At 42.8% G+C, this 16,854-nt stretch overlaps 1 protein-coding gene across 1 annotated transcript; it reads right to left on the bottom strand.

Annotated features, from left to right (window-relative positions):
* Positions 1 to 16,240, bottom strand: LOC135534420 (fumarylacetoacetase-like). The gene is made up of 9 exons (XM_064961421.1): positions 16,116 to 16,240; positions 15,896 to 15,948; positions 14,738 to 14,837; positions 12,588 to 12,718; positions 11,297 to 11,372; positions 8,874 to 8,918; positions 5,708 to 5,811; positions 3,871 to 3,988; positions 1 to 787 (listed from the first exon to the last, which is right to left on the bottom strand). The coding sequence occupies exons 1-9, from the start codon at positions 16,129 to 16,131 to the stop codon at positions 717 to 719; spliced, it is 714 nt and encodes a 237-aa protein (XP_064817493.1). The 5' UTR covers positions 16,132 to 16,240; the 3' UTR covers positions 1 to 716.
* Between the last annotated feature and the right edge of the window lie 614 nt (positions 16,241 to 16,854).

Below are 16,854 nucleotides of genomic sequence, written 5' to 3'. Positions count from 1 at the left end.
TTCATAAACACATGACAGCTTTATTGATTAGGTATGCCAACAACATAGTAAATATTCATATTCATAATATTCATTACAGATATTACCTAAAAGAGAACACCAGGCCTGACTCGTGAGGTAAGGGGTACCTAGACAGTGGGCAATATTTTCATGGTGCAACAATATTCAAATATGTGCAAAAGAATCTGTGTTTTAATATGCCACTTCAGCAAAATGCAAAATAAAAAGGCCACTATTTATGAATCGCTCAGTTTATTAAAGTCTAGTTAAATAATCACCTTTTAATAACGCACATTGTTCAAGGAAAGTGTCAAATTAAATTATACTGCCAGATTATAATGCATTTTACAGTACTTTTGCACATATTTGACCTACAGTATTTTACACCATGAAGATGTCACTCAGTAAGTCAACAGGATGAAAAGAAAACAGAAAGTCACAGGAGGGTTGAAACATTTATAGTTTTTTAGATGTCAGGTCCCAAACCACAAAGTTACAACATTATGGAATATAACACTGCTTCTGGCAACAATACTTTAGAATGATAAACAAGAATCCTCAATTCAAATTTAAATGGTCAATCCTGGATTGGTACGTACATTCATCCAACTGATTTGTTGTATTTAAAATCCCGGATTTTCCCTTTTAAAGGACTTCAGTAACAACATTACTCCCCCCAGGATGGAAGAGACATTGAGGGGAGATGATTCTCAGGGTTACAGGGCTGGTAGAATGGTCCCCGCACACGGTCCGAAACCCACCCTATACCCACTCCCCTCACAGTAACCTAGAGAGAGAGAGAGGGAGACGGTGAGAGAGGGAAAAATAAATGAAAGGACAACAGACAACACAGACCAACAGGAGCGTGTGTGTGTGAACGGTGTCTAATAGAAGCTGTGGTCACTAACACATAGGTGACAGACCGAGGTTCAAATAGCATTTAACTTCCTGATGGGAGGGGTTTGCACTCCACCTGCCTTCCCAAACACTTCCTCTTTTCTGACTAGGACTGAAGTAGCTGAGGGCTGCTTTATAGAGGGATGTTCTACTTACAGGGACATGTGGTTGTCTAACCTAGCTAACGTAAGTTCATATAATAACCAATGCCATTCAGCAGACACTTTTATGCAAAGCCACTTACAGTCATGTGTGCATGTACAGTATTTTATATATGGGTGGTCCCGGGAATCAAACCCTGAATCCTGGCAATAGAAGTGCCATGCTCTCACCAACTGAGCAATACAGTTTAATTGTTGAATGCACTGACTGTCAGCTAAATGACCAAAATGTACATCTAAACAACAACAGAGTTATCTCTTGATTTCTGTAGAGGTTCTGTCTGTAACAGTGTTTGTAGGGAGCTCAGTAAGGTTGTATCATGGTTTCTGTAGAGGTTCTGTCTGTAACAGTGTTTGTAGAGAGCTCAGTAAGGTTGTATCATGGTTTCTGTAGAGGTTATGTCTGTAACAGTGTTTGTAGAGAGCTCAGTAAGGTTGTATCATGGTTTCTGTAGAGGTTCTGTCTGTAACAGTGTTTGTAGAGAGCTCAGTAAGGTTGTATCATGGTTTCTGTAGAGGTTCTGTCTGTAACAGTGTTTGTAGGGAGCTCAGTAAGGTTGTATCATGGTTTCTGTAGAGGTTATGTCTGTAACAGTGTTTGTAGAGAGCTCAGTAAGGTTGTATCATGGTATCTGTAGAGGTTCTGTCTGTAACAGTGTTTGTAGAGAGCTCAGTAAGGTTGTATCATGGTTTCTGTAGAGGTTCTGTCTGTAACAGTGTTTGTAGAGAGCTCAGTAAGGTTGTATCATGGTATCTGTAGAGGTTCTGTCTGTAACAGTGTTTGTAGAGAGCTCAGTAAGGTTGTATCATGGTTTCTGTAGAGGTTATGTCTGTAACAGTGTTTGTAGAGAGCTCAGTAAGGTTGTATCATGGTTTCTGTAGAGGTTCTGTCTGTAACAGTGTTTGTAGAGAGCTCAGGGGGTTGTATCATGGTTTCTGTAGTGGTTCTGTCTGTAACAGTGTTTGTAGGGAGCTCAGTAAGGTTGTATCATGGTTTCTGTAGAGGTTCTGTCTGTAACAGTGTTTGTAGGGAGCTCAGTAAGGTTGTATCATGGTTTCTGTAGTGGTTCTGTCTGTAACAGTGTTTGTAGGGAGCTCAGTAAGGTTGTATCATGGTTTCTGTAGTGGTTCTGTCTGTAACAGTGTTTGTAGGGAGCTCAGTAAGGTTGTATCATGGTTTCTGTAGAGGTTCTGTCTGTAACAGTGTTTGTAGGGAGCTCAGTAAGGTTGTATCATGGTTTCTGTAGTGGTTCTGTCTGTAACAGTGTTTGTAGGGAGCTCAGTAAGGTTGTATCATGGTTTCTGTAGTGGTTCTGTCTGTAACAGTGTTTGTAGGGAGCTCAGTAAGGTTGTATCATGGTTTCTGTAGTGGTTCTGTAGGTAACAGTGTTTGTAGGGAGCTCAGTAAGGTTGTATCATGGTTTCTGTAGTGGTTCTGTCTGTAACAGTGTTTGTAGAGAGCTCAGTAAGGTTGTATCATGGTTTCTGTAGTGGTTCTGTCTGTAACAGTGTTTGTAGAGAGCTCAGTAAGGTTGTATCATGGTTTCTGTAGAGGTTCTGTCTGTAACAGTGTTTGTAGGGAGCTCAGTAAGGTTGTATCATGGTTTCTGTAGTGGTTCTGTCTGTAACAGTGTTTGTAGGGAGCTCAGTAAGGTTGTATCATGGTTTCTGTAGTGGTTCTGTCTGTAACAGTGTTTGTAGGGAGCTCAGTAAGGTTGTATCATGGTTTCTGTAGTGGTTCTGTCTGTAACAGTGTTTGTAGGGAGCTCAGTAAGGTTGTATCATGGTTTCTGTAGTGGTTCTGTCTGTAACAGTGTTTGTAGGGAGCTCAGTAAGGTTGTATCATGGTTTCTGTAGTGGTTCTGTCTGTAACAGTGTTTGTAGAGAGCTCAGTAAGGTTGTATCATGGTTTCTGTAGTGGTTCTGTCTGTAACAGTGTTTGTAGAGAGCTCAGTAAGGTTGTATCATGGTTTCTGTAGAGGTTCTGTCTGTAACAGTGTTTGTAGGGAGCTCAGTAAGGTTGTATCATGGTTTCTGTAGTGGTTCTGTCTGTAACAGTGTTTGTAGGGAGCTCAGTAAGGTTGTATCATGGTTTCTGTAGTGGTTCTGTCTGTAACAGTGTTTGTAGGGAGCTCAGTAAGGTTGTATCATGGTTTCTGTAGTGGTTCTGTCTGTAACAGTGTTTGTAGGGAGCTCAGTAAGGTTGTATCATGGTTTCTGTAGTGGTTCTGTCTGTAACAGTGTTTGTAGAGAGCTCAGTAAGGTTGTATCATGGTTTCTGTAGTGGTTCTGTCTGTAACAGTGTTTGTAGGGAGCTCAGTAAGGTTGTATCATGGTTTCTGTAGTGGTTCTGTCTGTAACAGTGTTTGTAGAGAGCTCAGTAAGGTTGTATCATGGTTTCTGTAGTGGTTCTGTCTGTAACAGTGTTTGTAGAGAGCTCAGGGGGTTGTATCATGGTTTCTGTAGTGGTTCTGTCTGTAACAGTGTTTGTAGGGAGCTCAGTAAGGTTGTATCATGGTTTCTGTAGAGGTTCTGTCTGTAACAGTGTTTGTAGAGAGCTCAGTAAGGTTGTATCATGGTTTCTGTAGTGGTTCTGTCTGTAACAGTGTTTGTAGAGAGCTCAGTAAGGTTGTATCATGGTTTCTGTAGAGGTTCTGTCTGTAACAGTGTTTGTAGAGAGCTCAGGGGGTTGTATCATGGTTTCTGTAGTGGTTCTGTCTGTAACAGTGTTTGTAGGGAGCTCAGTAAGGTTGTATCATGGTTTCTGTAGAGGTTCTGTCTGTATCAGTGTGTATAATAGGGTTCCACCCACCTGTAAGAGTGACCTCGTCTCCATCCTTTAGGAAGGTTCTTGTCTCTCCTCCTCCCAGGTCCACGGTCTTAGAACCCTTCCACGACAACTCCAACATAGAACCAAAACTGTCTGGATCCTACACACAGAGACAGAGAGAGACAGGCAGAGAGAGAGAGAGAGACAGACAGGCAGACAAAGACAGGCAGGCAAAGAGAGACAGACAGCCAGAGCGAGAGACAGAGACAAAGAGAGAGAGAGTGAGTGGGTCAGGAGAGAGAGACAGTCAATACTGAATAAACAACAACAACTCATCAGAACATACACAGTAAAATGTGAACACATGTGAACACTAATTCAGATAGAAAATGCTCAGACACACACAGAATAACACATACACTACCGTTCAATAGTTTGGGGTCACTTAGAAATGTCTTTGTTTTTGAGAAAACAATGAGGAAAAAAGTCCATTAAAATAACATCAAATTGATCAGAAATACATGGTAGACATTGTGAATGTTGTAAATGACTATTGTAGCTGGAAACAGCAGTTGTTTTAATGGAATATCAACATAGGCGTACATAGGCCGATTATCAGCAACCATCACTACTGTGTTCCAATGCCACGTTGTGTTAGCTAATCCAAGTTTATCATTTTAGAAGGTAATTGATCATTAGAAAACCCTTTTGCAATCGTTAGCACAGCTGAAAACTGGCCTTTAGACTAGTTGAGTATCTGCAGCATCAGCATTTGTGGGTTCGATTACAGGATCAAAATGGCCAGAAACAAAGACGTTTCTTCTGAAACTCGTCAGTCTATTCTTGTTCTGAGAAATGAAGGCTATTCCATGCGAGAAATGATCAAGAAACTGAAGATCTCGTACAACGCTGTGTACTACTCCCTTCACAGAACCAGTCTCAACATCAACAGTGAAGAGGCGACTCCGGGATGCTGGCCTTCTAGGCAGAGTTGCAAAGAAAAAGCCATATCTCAGACTGGCCAATAAAAAATAAAAGATTAAGATCGGCAACACAGACACTGGACAGACAAATCTAAGTTTGAGGTGTTCAGATCACAAAGAAGAACATTCGAGAGACGTAGAAACAATGAAAAGATGCTGGAGGAGTGCTTGACGCTATCTGTCAAGGATGGTGGAGGCAATGTGATGGTCTGGGGGTGCTGTGGTGATGGTAAAGTGGGAGATCTGTTCAGGGTAAAAGGGATCTTGAAGAAGGAATGGTATCATTCCATTTTGAAACTCCATGCCATACCCTGTGGACGGCGCTTCATTGGAGCCCATTTTTTTTAACCTTTATTTAACTAGGCAAGTCAGTTAAGAACAAATTCTTATTTTCAATGGAACAGTGGGTTAACTACCTGTTCAGGGGCAGAACGACAGATTTGTACCTTGTCAGCTCGGGGATTCGAACTTGCAACCGTTCGGTTACTAGTCCAACGCTCTAACCACTAGGCTACCCTGCCGCTCCAATTTCCTCCTACAACAGGACAATGACCCAAAGCACAGCTCCAAATGATGCAATAACTATTTAGGGAAGAAGCAGTCAGCTGGTATTGTGTCTATAATGGAGTGGCAGCACAGTTATCAGATCTCAACCCTATTGAGTTGTTGTGGGAGCAGCTTGACTGTATGGTACGTAAGAAGTGCCCATCAAGCCAATCCAATTTGTGGGAGGTGCTTCAGGAAGCATGGGGTGAAATCTCTTCAGATTACCTCAACAAATTGACAACTAGAATGCCAACTCATTTCATGTATGCTTTCATGGAAAACAAGGACATTTCTAAGTGACCTCAAACTTTTGAACGGTAGTGTATATGCATGCACACACACACACTCACCGGTCCACTGATGGTTCCTGAGGCCAGCAGGTCTCCAGGTCTGACGTTACAGCCGTTGACTGTGTGATGGGCTAACTGTTGCTTCATAGTCCAGTACATATACTGGAGAGAGAAAGAGAGAGATGGAGAGAGAGAGAGAAGTGAGAGGGAAAGAGAAAAAATTATTCAGCCCCTTTACTTTCAGTGCAGCAAACTCTCTCCAGAAGTTCAGTGAGGATCTCTGAATGATCCAATGTTGACCTAAATGACTAATGATGATAAATACAATCCACCTGTGTGTAATCAAGTCTCCGTATAAATGCACCTGCACTGTGATAGTCTCAGAGGTCCGTTAAAAGCGCAGAGAGCATCATGAAGAACAAGGAACACACCAGGCAGGTCCGAGATACTGTTGTGAAGAAGTTTAAAGCCGGATTTGGATACAAAAATATTTCCCAAGCTTTAAACATCCCAAGGAGCACTGTGCAAGCGATAATATTGAAATGGAAGGAGTATCAGACCACTGCAAATCTACCAAGACCTGGCCGTCCCTCTAAACTTTCAGCTCATACAAGGAGAAGACTGATCAGAGATGCAGCCAAGAGGCCCATGATCACTCTGGATGAATTGCAGAGATCTACAGCTGAGGTGGGAGACTCTGTCCATAGGACAACAATCAGTCGTATATTGCACAAATCTGGCCGTTATGGAAGTGGCAAGAAGAAAGCCATTTCTTAAAGATATCCATAAAAAGTGTCGTTTAAAGTTTGCCACAAGCCACCTGGGAGACACACCAAACATGTGGAAGAAGGTGTTCTGGTCAGATGAAACCAAAATTGAACTTTTTGGCAACAATGCAAAACGTTATGTTTGGCGTAAAAGCAACACAGCTCATCACAATGAACACACCATTCCCACTGTCAAACATGGTGGTGGCAGCATCATGGTTTGGGCCTGCTTTTCTTCAGCAGGGACAGGGAAGATGGTTAAAATTGATGGGAAGATGGATGGAGCCAAATACATGAACATTCTGGAAGAAAACCTGATGGAGTCTGCAAAAGACCTGAGACTGGGACGGAGATTTGTCTTCCAACAAGACAATGATCCAAAACATAAAGCAAAATCTACAATGGAATGGTTCAAAAATAAACATATCCAGGTGTTAGAATGGCCAAGTCAAAGTCCAGACCTGAATCCAATCGAGAATCTGTGGAAAGAACTGAAAACTGCTGTTCACAAATGCTCTCCATCCAACCTCACTGAGCTCGAGCTGTTTTGCAAGGAGGAATGGGGAAAAATTTCAGTCTATCGATGTGCAAAACTGATAGAGACATACCCCAAGCGACTTACAGCTGTAATCGCAGCAAAAGGTGGCGCTACAAAGTATTAACTTAAGGGGGCTGAATAATTTTGCACGTCCAATTTTTCAGTTTTTGACTTGTTAAAAAAGTTTGAAATATCCAATAAATGTTGTTCCACTTCATGATTGTGTCCCACTTGTTGTTGATTCTTCACAAAAAAATACAGTTTTATATCTTTATGTTTGAAGCCTGAAATGTGGCAAAAGGTCGCAAAGTTCAAGGGGGCCGAATACTTTTGCAAGGCACTGTATGTGTATGTAGCCAATTAAAATCCGTTTAAAAAATTCAGTTTCATACTCACAACAAACATTTCCTCTAAACTTTCGGGGTGTGCAGTAGTCTGTGAATGCAGAGCAGCTCACAGAAGAAATATCAGACACGAGATTCCCTCCACTTTCTAGACTTTTCACAGTTAGTTAACACTATCAACGTTTCCCTTTACTGTGGCGATTGTGATGGAATCAACACATTAGCCACTGTCAATGCAACATACTGAAACAAAACTAACCATGCTAGAGATGATGTTGTAGGCAGAACGCATCGCAGTAGGATTCTATTGCAACGACTCAGCCCTACTCTACACAGACCGGCGGCATAACCAATCAGAGCTGCAGTAGGCCTGTATGCAAAATGACCATTGCCACATATGGATCAATGCCATTAACTTTGAACTGGACTGTGTTTACAGCTGTGGTCATGAGTAGATGTGTTTGTTTTGAGATCAAAGCAAGAGCTTCATGTAGTCACGTGTTCATATTCTTTGCTATTTAGTGAGGTATTAGCCCAGTTCTAGATCATTTGTCATCAGCAATAGATGATTGATTGCTTCCTACAAGAACACAAAACATGTACATTTCTAGATATCTTTGAAAAGCAAGACAGATTAACATATATTTTTTTGTCTTAAAGGGGCAGTGTTGTATTTTGAGACAGGCTTAAATAAACTAAGTAACCAATAGTCATAGGGTAGCATAATTTGTCTGATTCTCTGTAATAATGGTATGGGAATAATAATTAATTTGATTTTGTAAAGTGGTTTCTTGCATCAAACACAAAAACATTTTCAGTCACCTCCTTGTCTGAAGGACAAGTGGATAAACAGGTTAATGTCAAGCCCTGCATTTTTTAATGGACTACAATGAACCCCACACATTGACTGTTACTGTAGGCTGAATGAGAGAACAGCTACTTCCATGTTAAAATGTTATGGGATGCATTTTCTCCACTCTGGTAGGCCTCCATTATGATAAAATAGCCAGTGTAGCCTACTTGGTCACTGTTAAAAATATCTTAAAGCAGATACAGCCTCAGTGTTCACAGTAAACATGCACTGGAAGTTGCACAGAATTTTCACAACGTTCAAGTTTGTGCTCATCAGAACTTAAATTATCTCAGTGCCAGAAAAAATGAGGGAACATTGCTCACGACCCCACAAATAAATCCTTCTACGCTTCGAGAAACACTGCTCTACCTCACCAGACCTGTATTAATTGACCATTTTCTGGTCCAATCAGAGGGCCAAGTGTGCGTTTCACTAGCCAATCTGTTGCTCTCTGGCCACGTGGAGAGTAATGTGCCACAAAATGAGTGACAAATAATTTCAAGTCATCAGTCTCAAGTCAAACTTGGGTCCCAAGTTTTGAGGCTCCAAGTCAAAGTCAAGCATAAAGTTAATTTATTTTGTGTCGAATCTGAAGTCATCAAATATGTGACTCGAGTCAGACTTGAGACCAAGTCATGTGACTCGAGTCCACAACTCTGCACATTGATGCAACTGTAGTAAACTATCCAAAGTCTACTTCACCAACTGCTTACATAATTTGTCTTGAAGTTGGACTTGCATATAGTGGCTGCTTCCTTCATTGCCTCTCCTGAAAAAACAACCCACAACAGTTGATTGGGACAGGATATCAACACCTGATATACCCCCTCAATAATACCTCAGAATACATAGGAAGAGCAGTGGAGAGAGTCAGTGGAGAGTCATGAGAGAAAGTCAGGACGGAGAGTCAGTGGAGATAGACAGGAGAGAGAGTCACTGGAGAGTCATGAGAGAGTAGGGACAGAGGTCACTGGAGAGAGTCAGGACAGAGAGTCAGGAGAGAGAGTCTGTGGAGAGTCAGGAGAGAGAGTCTGTGGAGAGTCAGGAGAGAGAGTCAGGAGAGAGTGTCAGGAGAGAGAGTCAGGAGAGAGAGTCAGGAGAGAGTCAGGAGAGAGAGTCTGTGGAGAGTCAGGAGAGAGAGTCTGTGGAGAGTCAGGAGAGAGAGTCTGTGGAGAGTCAGGAGAGGGTCTGTGGAGAGTCAGGAGAGAGAGTCAGGAGAGAGAGTCAGGAGAGAGAGTCAGGAGAGAGAGTCAGGAGAGAGAGTCAGAAGAGAGAGTCAGGAGAGAGAGTCAGGAGAGAGAGTCAGGAGAGAGAGTCTGTGGAGAGTCAGGAGAGAGAGTCTGTGGAGAGTCAGGAGAGAGAGTCAGGAGAGAGAGTCTGTGGAGAGTCAGGAGAGAGAGTCTGTGGAGAGTCAGGAGAGAGTCTGTGGAGAGTCAGGAGAGAGAGTCTGTGGAGAGTCAAGAGAGAGAGTCTGTGGAGAGTTAGGAGAGAGAGTCTGTGGAGAGTCAGGAGAGAGAGTCTGTGGAGAGTCAGGAGAGAGAGTCTGTGGAGAGTCAGGAGAGAGAGTCTGTGGAGAGTCAGGAGAGAGAGTCTGTGGAGTCAGGAGAGAGAGTCTGTGGAGAGTCAGGGGAGACAGACAGGACAGAGAGTCAGTAGAGAGTCAGTACAGAGAATCAGGACAGAGAATCAGGACAGAGTGTCAGTGGAGAGTCGGGAGAGAGAGTCAGTGGAGAGTCAGGAGAGATAGTCAAGCCAGCGAGTCAGTGGAGAGTCAAGACAGAGTCAGCTCCAGATACAGACTTATCCAGTTTAATTTCCTCCATCAGCTCTATATCACCCCATCTAGACTGCACAGGTTCAACCCAGATATCTCCTCCCTATGTTTTAGATGTGGCTCAGATGAAGGAACATTCCTCCATTCCACTTGGCAGTGTTCAAAACTACACGGTTTCTGGCAGGGGTATGCGATACCATATCCTCAATTCACGGGGTTGCATTCCCTTTAGACGCGGAGGTCTGTCTACTGGGTAACTTTACTAACACCAATCTTAGGCAAAGCCATACTATAAAGCTAACAGAAATATTGCTAGCGATTGCCAAGAAATGTATTGCCTTGAAATGGAAATTGGATTCCTCCCTGCCAGTTGCAATGTGGCTTTTAGGAAGTTAATAGTTGTATCCCTTTGGAGAAAATCACTTACTGCTTGAGGAATAAGTTAGACATTTTACAGAATTTGGCAACCTTTTATTGACTATATGGAGAATCTCCCCCCATATCTCATTGATTCAATCTATATATAATCCTCACATAATGTTTCACACGTAATGTATAATATGTAGCCTACGGCAGGTGATCCAATGTCTCGTTATTTTGTTATTTTTTATTTTTTAATTATTGTATGTTTGTTTATATAATTATAATTTATTTTGGTTACGTTTGTCTGTTACTGTCACTTTGTCCTATCGTTGTCTAATATCTTTTCACTTTTGTTTTGAATGTTCTTAATTGGAAAATGCAAAAATAGAATACTTAATTTTTTTTTTAAAAGACAGAGTCAGGACAGAGTCAGTAGAGTGTCAGGAGAGTCAGGACAGAGAGTCAGTGGAGAGAAAGTTAGTGGAGAGAGAGAGTCAGTGAAGAGAGAGAGTAAGTGGAGAGAGAGAGTCAGTGGAGAGAGCAAGTCAGTGGAGAGAGCGAGTCAGTGGAGAGAGCGAGTCAGTGGAGAGAGCGAGTCAGTGGAGAGAGCGAGTCAGTGGAGAGAGCGAGTAAGTGGAGAGAGCGAGTCAGTGGAGAGAGAGAGTAAGTGGAGAGAGAGAGTAAGTGGAGAGAGAGAGTAAGTGGAGAGAGCGAGTCAGTGGAGAGAGCGAGTCAGAGAATCAGTGGAGAGAGCGAGTCAGTGGAGAGTGAGTCAAGAGAGAGAGGGTCTGGAGAGAGAAAGTCAGGAGCGAGAGAGAGAAAGTCAGAACAGAGAGAATGAACAGTCTTGGTCGTAAGGAATACAAAGCTCTTAATGGTAAATCATTACCTCCCTTGTGTGTGTGTGCTTAATTACCAAGGCAAGGCACTCATTCACCAACAATTCCTTTTTACTGTGTGTCTGTGCACGTACGTGTGTGTTGTGTGTGTTTGTGTAAAACCCAACATACCTTTCACTGACACAAATAAGTTAATGTTGAAGGTGAAGGCATCGTCATGGCATAGATAAGGGAGGGGCTTTGGATCCTGAAACAGAAAGTGGAAATAGAAGAGCATGAAGAGCCACAACACTCTTAGAAAAAAGGGTTCTTCAGCTGACCCCATAGGAGAACCCTTTTTGGTTCCATGTTGAACCTTTTTTGGTTTCAGGTTGAACCCTTTTGGGTTCCATGTAGAAATTGAGCCCAAAAGGGTTGGAACCAAACAGGTTCTTCAAAGGGTTCTCTTATGGGGACAGCTGAATAACCCTTTTAGATTCTAGATGGCACCTTTTTTTCTAACACAGCGTGGATACTGGCTCTCATTACTAAAAGCTTACCTGAATGGTGAAAATGTAAGTGTTAATGTAATGTAAAATACATCCAGACCACCCGCAGTATAATGTAATGGAAAATACATCCAGACCACCCGCAGTATAATGTAATGGAAAATACATCCAGACCATCCACAGTAGAATGTAATGGAAAATACATCCTGACCACCCGCAGTATAATGTAATGGAAAATACATCCAGACCACCCGCAGTATAATGTAATGGAAAATACATCCTGACCACCCGCAGTATAATGTAATGGAAAATACATCCAGACCACCCGCAGTATAATGTAATGTAAAATACATCCAGACCATCCACAGTATAATGTAATGTAAAATACATCCTGACCACCCGCAGTATAATGTAATGGAAAATACATCCTGACCACCCGCAGTATAATGTAATGGAAAATACATCCTGACCACCCGCAGTATAATGTAATGGAAAATACATCCTGACCACCCGCAGTAGAATGTAAAATACATCCTGACCACCCACAGTAGAATGTAAAATACATCCAGACCACCCGCAGTAGAATGTAAAATACATCCAGACCACCCGCAGTAGAATATAAAATACACCCAGACCACCCATAATGTAATGTAAAATACATCCTGACCACCCGCAGTATAATGTAATGGAAAATACATCCTGACCACCCGCAGTAGAATGTAAAATACATCCAGACCACCCGCAGTAGAATGTAAAATACATCCAGACCACCCACAGTAGAATGTAAAATACATCCAGACCACCCGCAGTAGAATGTAAAATACATCCAGACCACCCGCAGTAGAATATAAAATACACCCAGACCACCCATAATGTAATGTAAAATACATCCAGATCACCCGCAGTATACTATAGGGCAGCAGGACCACCAGGTCTATACTATATTACACTACTATACGGTTTGCGTTCTTCACCTGGACAGTGTTGGGCTCAGCGAAGGGCAGCAGGGCCTCCATAGGAACCACCCAGGGTGAGATGGTTGTCCCAAAGTTCTTCCCCAGAAACGGACCCAGAGGAACGTACTCCCACGCCTGGATATCCCTGGCTGGAACACACACAGGAAGAAGAGTGGTTACCCTTTATTTTACCATTAGATGTTGAACTGGTATTTACTGAATATTCCTCAGTGGACACACAGATCACAGGTAGGTTTGAATACTATGTAACCTGCCCAGTGATGAGTCCATCCTATGTTGATTGGATGATCGTAGACCAACACAGCTAAAGTACCTGTACTAACAGTACCTGTGCATAGCTTCAAAACCTTGGTATTGTGTAGGTGAAGTTGTGGGATGTTCAACTGAACTACTGGTCTTTTTGACTATTGACAATCCAGGAAGTATTCTATGAAATATTGTGTTGAGGGATGTGATAAATGATCATGTACTGTAGTCAACAGGAAAATCTATTTCAACTATCAATACCCCTCTCCTCTACATATTACCCAGGTGGAACCTGGCTCAGACTCCCTCACATCTGGCATCCTATTAACCTGTATAGTGCATTCCTTTTGACCAAAGCCCTGAGAGCTATACACTGAGCGCACAAAACATTATGAACACCTGCCTTTTCCAGACTGACCAGGTGAAAGCTAAGACCCCTTATTGATGTCACTTGTTAAATCCACTTCAATCAGTGTAGATGAAGGGGAGACCGGTTAAAGAAGGATGGTTAAGCCTTGAGACATGGATAGTGTGTGTGTGTTATTCAGAGGGTGACTGGGAAAGACAAAATATTTAAGTGTCTTTGAACGGGGTACGGTAGTAGGTGCCAGGCGCACTGGTTTGTGTCAAGAACTGCAACGCTGCTGGGTTTTTCACACTTAACAGTTTCCTGTGTGTATCAAGAATGGTCCACCACCCAAAGGACATCCAGCCAACTTGACACCACTGTGGGAAGCATCGGAATCGATATGGGATTTGGGACACGAACAATAAGGTGAAGCCTAGTAGGCTGCGTTCCAAATAGCACCCTATTCCCTACAGTGGTGGTAAAAGTACCCAATTGCCATACTTAAGTAAAGATACCTTAATAGAAAATTAAAAGTCGCCCAGCATTATACTACTTGAGTAAAAGACTAAAAGTATTTGGTTTTAAATATCCTTAAGTATCAAAAGTAAAAGTCATTTCAAATTCCTTATAATTAGCAAACCAGACGGCACACTTGTTTTTTAAATGTACGGATAGCCAGGGGCACACTCCACCACTCAGACATCATTTACAAACAAAGCATTTGTGTTTATTGAGTCCGCCAGATCAGAGGCAGTAGGGATGACCAGGGATGTTCGCTTGAGAGAGAAAGAGACAGAGAGAGAGACAGATCGCGACAGAAAGAGAGAAGACGATGTTGAAGTCTCAAGGCTACAGTCGAAACCACTCCACCTCCTGAGATCCTTCTGCCTCATCAATAATCAATAACCTGTCATGTTTTCCTGAGTAACTTACCCTGATTCCAGTGACTAAATATGAAATGTTTACATCAACATGTATAATGCAGAACTACATTAAGGAACTTAAGTTAGTGTTATTATGGAAAGTGGATGTTTTTCAATTAGTGTTATTGACGTTAGGATTTTTCGTTTACTGATATATAATTTTTGGCTAATGATTCTACTATTGGCTGTTATAGTTGATAGATACATTATTTTGATTTTTTTTAACCTTTATTTAACTAGGCAAGTCAGTTAAGAACAAATTCTTATTTTTAATGACGGCCTAGGAACAGTGTACCTTGTCAGCTCGGGGATTTGAACTTGCAACCTTTCGGTCACTAGTCCAATGCTCTAAACACTAGGCTACACTAAAATAAAGAAATACGGTATGGTGCTTATTAATTTATGTCTTAAAGTGAGGTGGGCTGTGTAGGTGTGTGGGTATGCACATATGAGTGTGTAAATAAGTGAGTCAGTGTGTGTGTGTTATCGTGACTTGTGAGTGTTCTCATGAGTGAGTAAGCGTGTGTGTAGGTGTTAGTGACTGTGTGTGTACTCATGTGTGTGTGTGTGCGTGTGCATGAGTCTGAGAGTGAGTGTGTGTATAAGTGTGTGTGTGTGTGAGGCCTTACCACTCCAGTCATTCATTAGCACCATGCCAAAGATGTGTTGGTGGGCTCTCTCTATGGGAATGGGTTCACCAAGACGATTACCTCCACCTACAAAGAATGCCTGAGAGAGAAAGAGAGCCAGCGAGAGAGACATAGAGAGAGAAAGAAAGACAGCGAGAGAGAGAGAGACATAGAGAGAGAAAGAGAGCCAGCGAGAGAGAGAGAGACAAAGAGAGAGAAAGAGAGCCAGCGAGAGAGAGAGACAGAGAGAAAGAGAGCCAGCGAGAGAGAGACATAGAGAGAAAGAGAGCCAGCGAGAGAGACAGAGAGAAAGAGAGCCAGCAAGAGAGAGAGAGACATAGAGAAAGAGAGCCAGCGAGAGAGAGAGAGACATAGAGAGAGAAAGAGAGCCAGCGAGAGAGAGACATAGAGAAAGAGAGCCAGCGAGAGAGAGAGAGAGACATAGAGAGAGAAAGAGAGCCAGCGAGAGAGACAGAGAGAGAGACAGAGAGACATAGAAAGAGAGCAAGCGAGAGACAGAGAGACATAGAGAGAAAGAGAGCCAGCGAGAGACAGAGAGAGAGAGAAAAGAGAGCCAGCGAGAGAGAAAGAGACAGAGAGAGAACGAGAGCCAGCGAGAGAGAGAGAGAGAGACAGAGAGAAAGAGAGCCAGCGAGAGAGACAGAGAGACATAGAGAGAGAAAGATAGCCAGCGAGAGAGACAGAGAGAGAAAGAGAGAGAGACATAGAGAGAGAAAGAGAGCCAGCGAGAGAGACATAGAGAGAAACATAGAGAGAGAAAGAGAGACATAGAAAGAGAGCCAACGAGAGAGAGAGAGAGACAGAGAGCCAGCGAGAGAGAGAGACATAGAGAGAGAAAGAGAGCGAGAGAGACAGAGAGAGAGACATAGAGAGAGAAAGAGAGCCAGCGAGAGAGACAGAGAGAGATATATAGAGAGAAAGAGAGAGACAGAGAGAGAAAGAGAGACAGGCGAGAGAGAGCCAGTGAGAGAGAGAGACAGAGAGAGAAAGAGAGCCAGCAAGAGAGAAAGAGAGCCAGCGAGAGAAATTAGATAAAAGGCAGAGAGAGTGAGAGAGAGATCATTGTTTTGTGATGCCATTGATATGAACCATCTCCTTGGTTGTAATAAAGTGTAGCCATATAAAGTGTATATTGACCATCTCCAGCTCAATGTCCAGCTGCTTGGACTGGCCAAACACAGGAGGCTTAGCTAAGAGAGAACACAATGGAAGAGGAAGACCGTTAGTGAGGGACACAAAAACAAGGTGACACTGGTCTGAGAGGTTTTGTGTGTGTGTGTGTGCGTGTGCGTGTGTGTGTTTCTCTTTGAATTCAGAGTCTGCTTTGATTTTCAGACTAGGCGTTGTGTTTCATTACATTGGTCGGGTCTCATCTGTCCAGAGGGTCTCCGTATGGGGGTTCCAGACACCACTATGGAAGAAGCCCTGCCATGATACCCCACGGGCAGCCTCAACCTGAGGGACACAATCAGTCAGTCAGTCAGTCAAACAAACATAATAATAATTTGGGGGAGGGGGTTATATTTGTCCTGTCACACATAAGTGTTTCTTGCATATCCCAACTCCCCCTAAGACAGCCACAGGGAGTGTGATCACCATTGTCAAGAGCCCCTAGAGACATTGGGGTTAAGTGCCTTGCTCAAGGGCACAGGGATCAATTTTTTTCACCTTATCAGCTCCGGGATTGGAACCAGCAACCTTTTGGTTACTGGCCCAACACTAACCTTGAGGCTACCAATCAATTATTCAGCCAGCCAGCCAGTCCAATAAACAGGCTATTAGACAGCCAGCCAGTCAGTCAGTTAGCCAGCCAGTCAATGCATCAGTCAGCCAGGCAGTCAAACAAACAGCCTGCCAATCAGTCAGGCAATCGTTCAGCCAATCAATCCGTTTGTTTATAGCATTGTACAAATACAGAAATACGGACCCAGAGAGAGTAAGAAATGAAGAAAAATGGAAAGAGAGACAGAAAGAAGAGAGGTTCTACATAGAGGTTCCCAACCGTGACAAAGACAACAGCAGCTGTGGTGTCTGAAGGATGGTGCAGTGTTGGACTGCAGACTCACTGACTGACTGGAAGGATGGTGCAGTGTTGG

The sequence above is a fragment of the Oncorhynchus masou genome, unplaced genomic scaffold (assembly GCF_036934945.1).
Source record: "Oncorhynchus masou masou isolate Uvic2021 unplaced genomic scaffold, UVic_Omas_1.1 unplaced_scaffold_3374, whole genome shotgun sequence".
Lineage (NCBI taxonomy): Eukaryota > Metazoa > Chordata > Actinopteri > Salmoniformes > Salmonidae > Oncorhynchus > Oncorhynchus masou.
The sequence above is the reverse complement of the archived record's forward strand: the minus strand, read 5'-3'. Positions and strand labels throughout refer to the sequence as shown.

Coding starts and splice junctions, on each gene's coding strand:
- LOC135534420 (XM_064961421.1), bottom strand. Junction 12,719..14,737: donor GCTAATGAATGACTGGAGTG/GTAAGGCCTCAC, acceptor TGTGTGTTCCAG/CCAGGGATATCCAGGCGTGG. Junction 5,812..8,873: donor TATATGCAAGTCCAACTTCA/AGACAAATTATG, acceptor CTTTCTCTCTCC/AGTATATGTACTGGACTATG.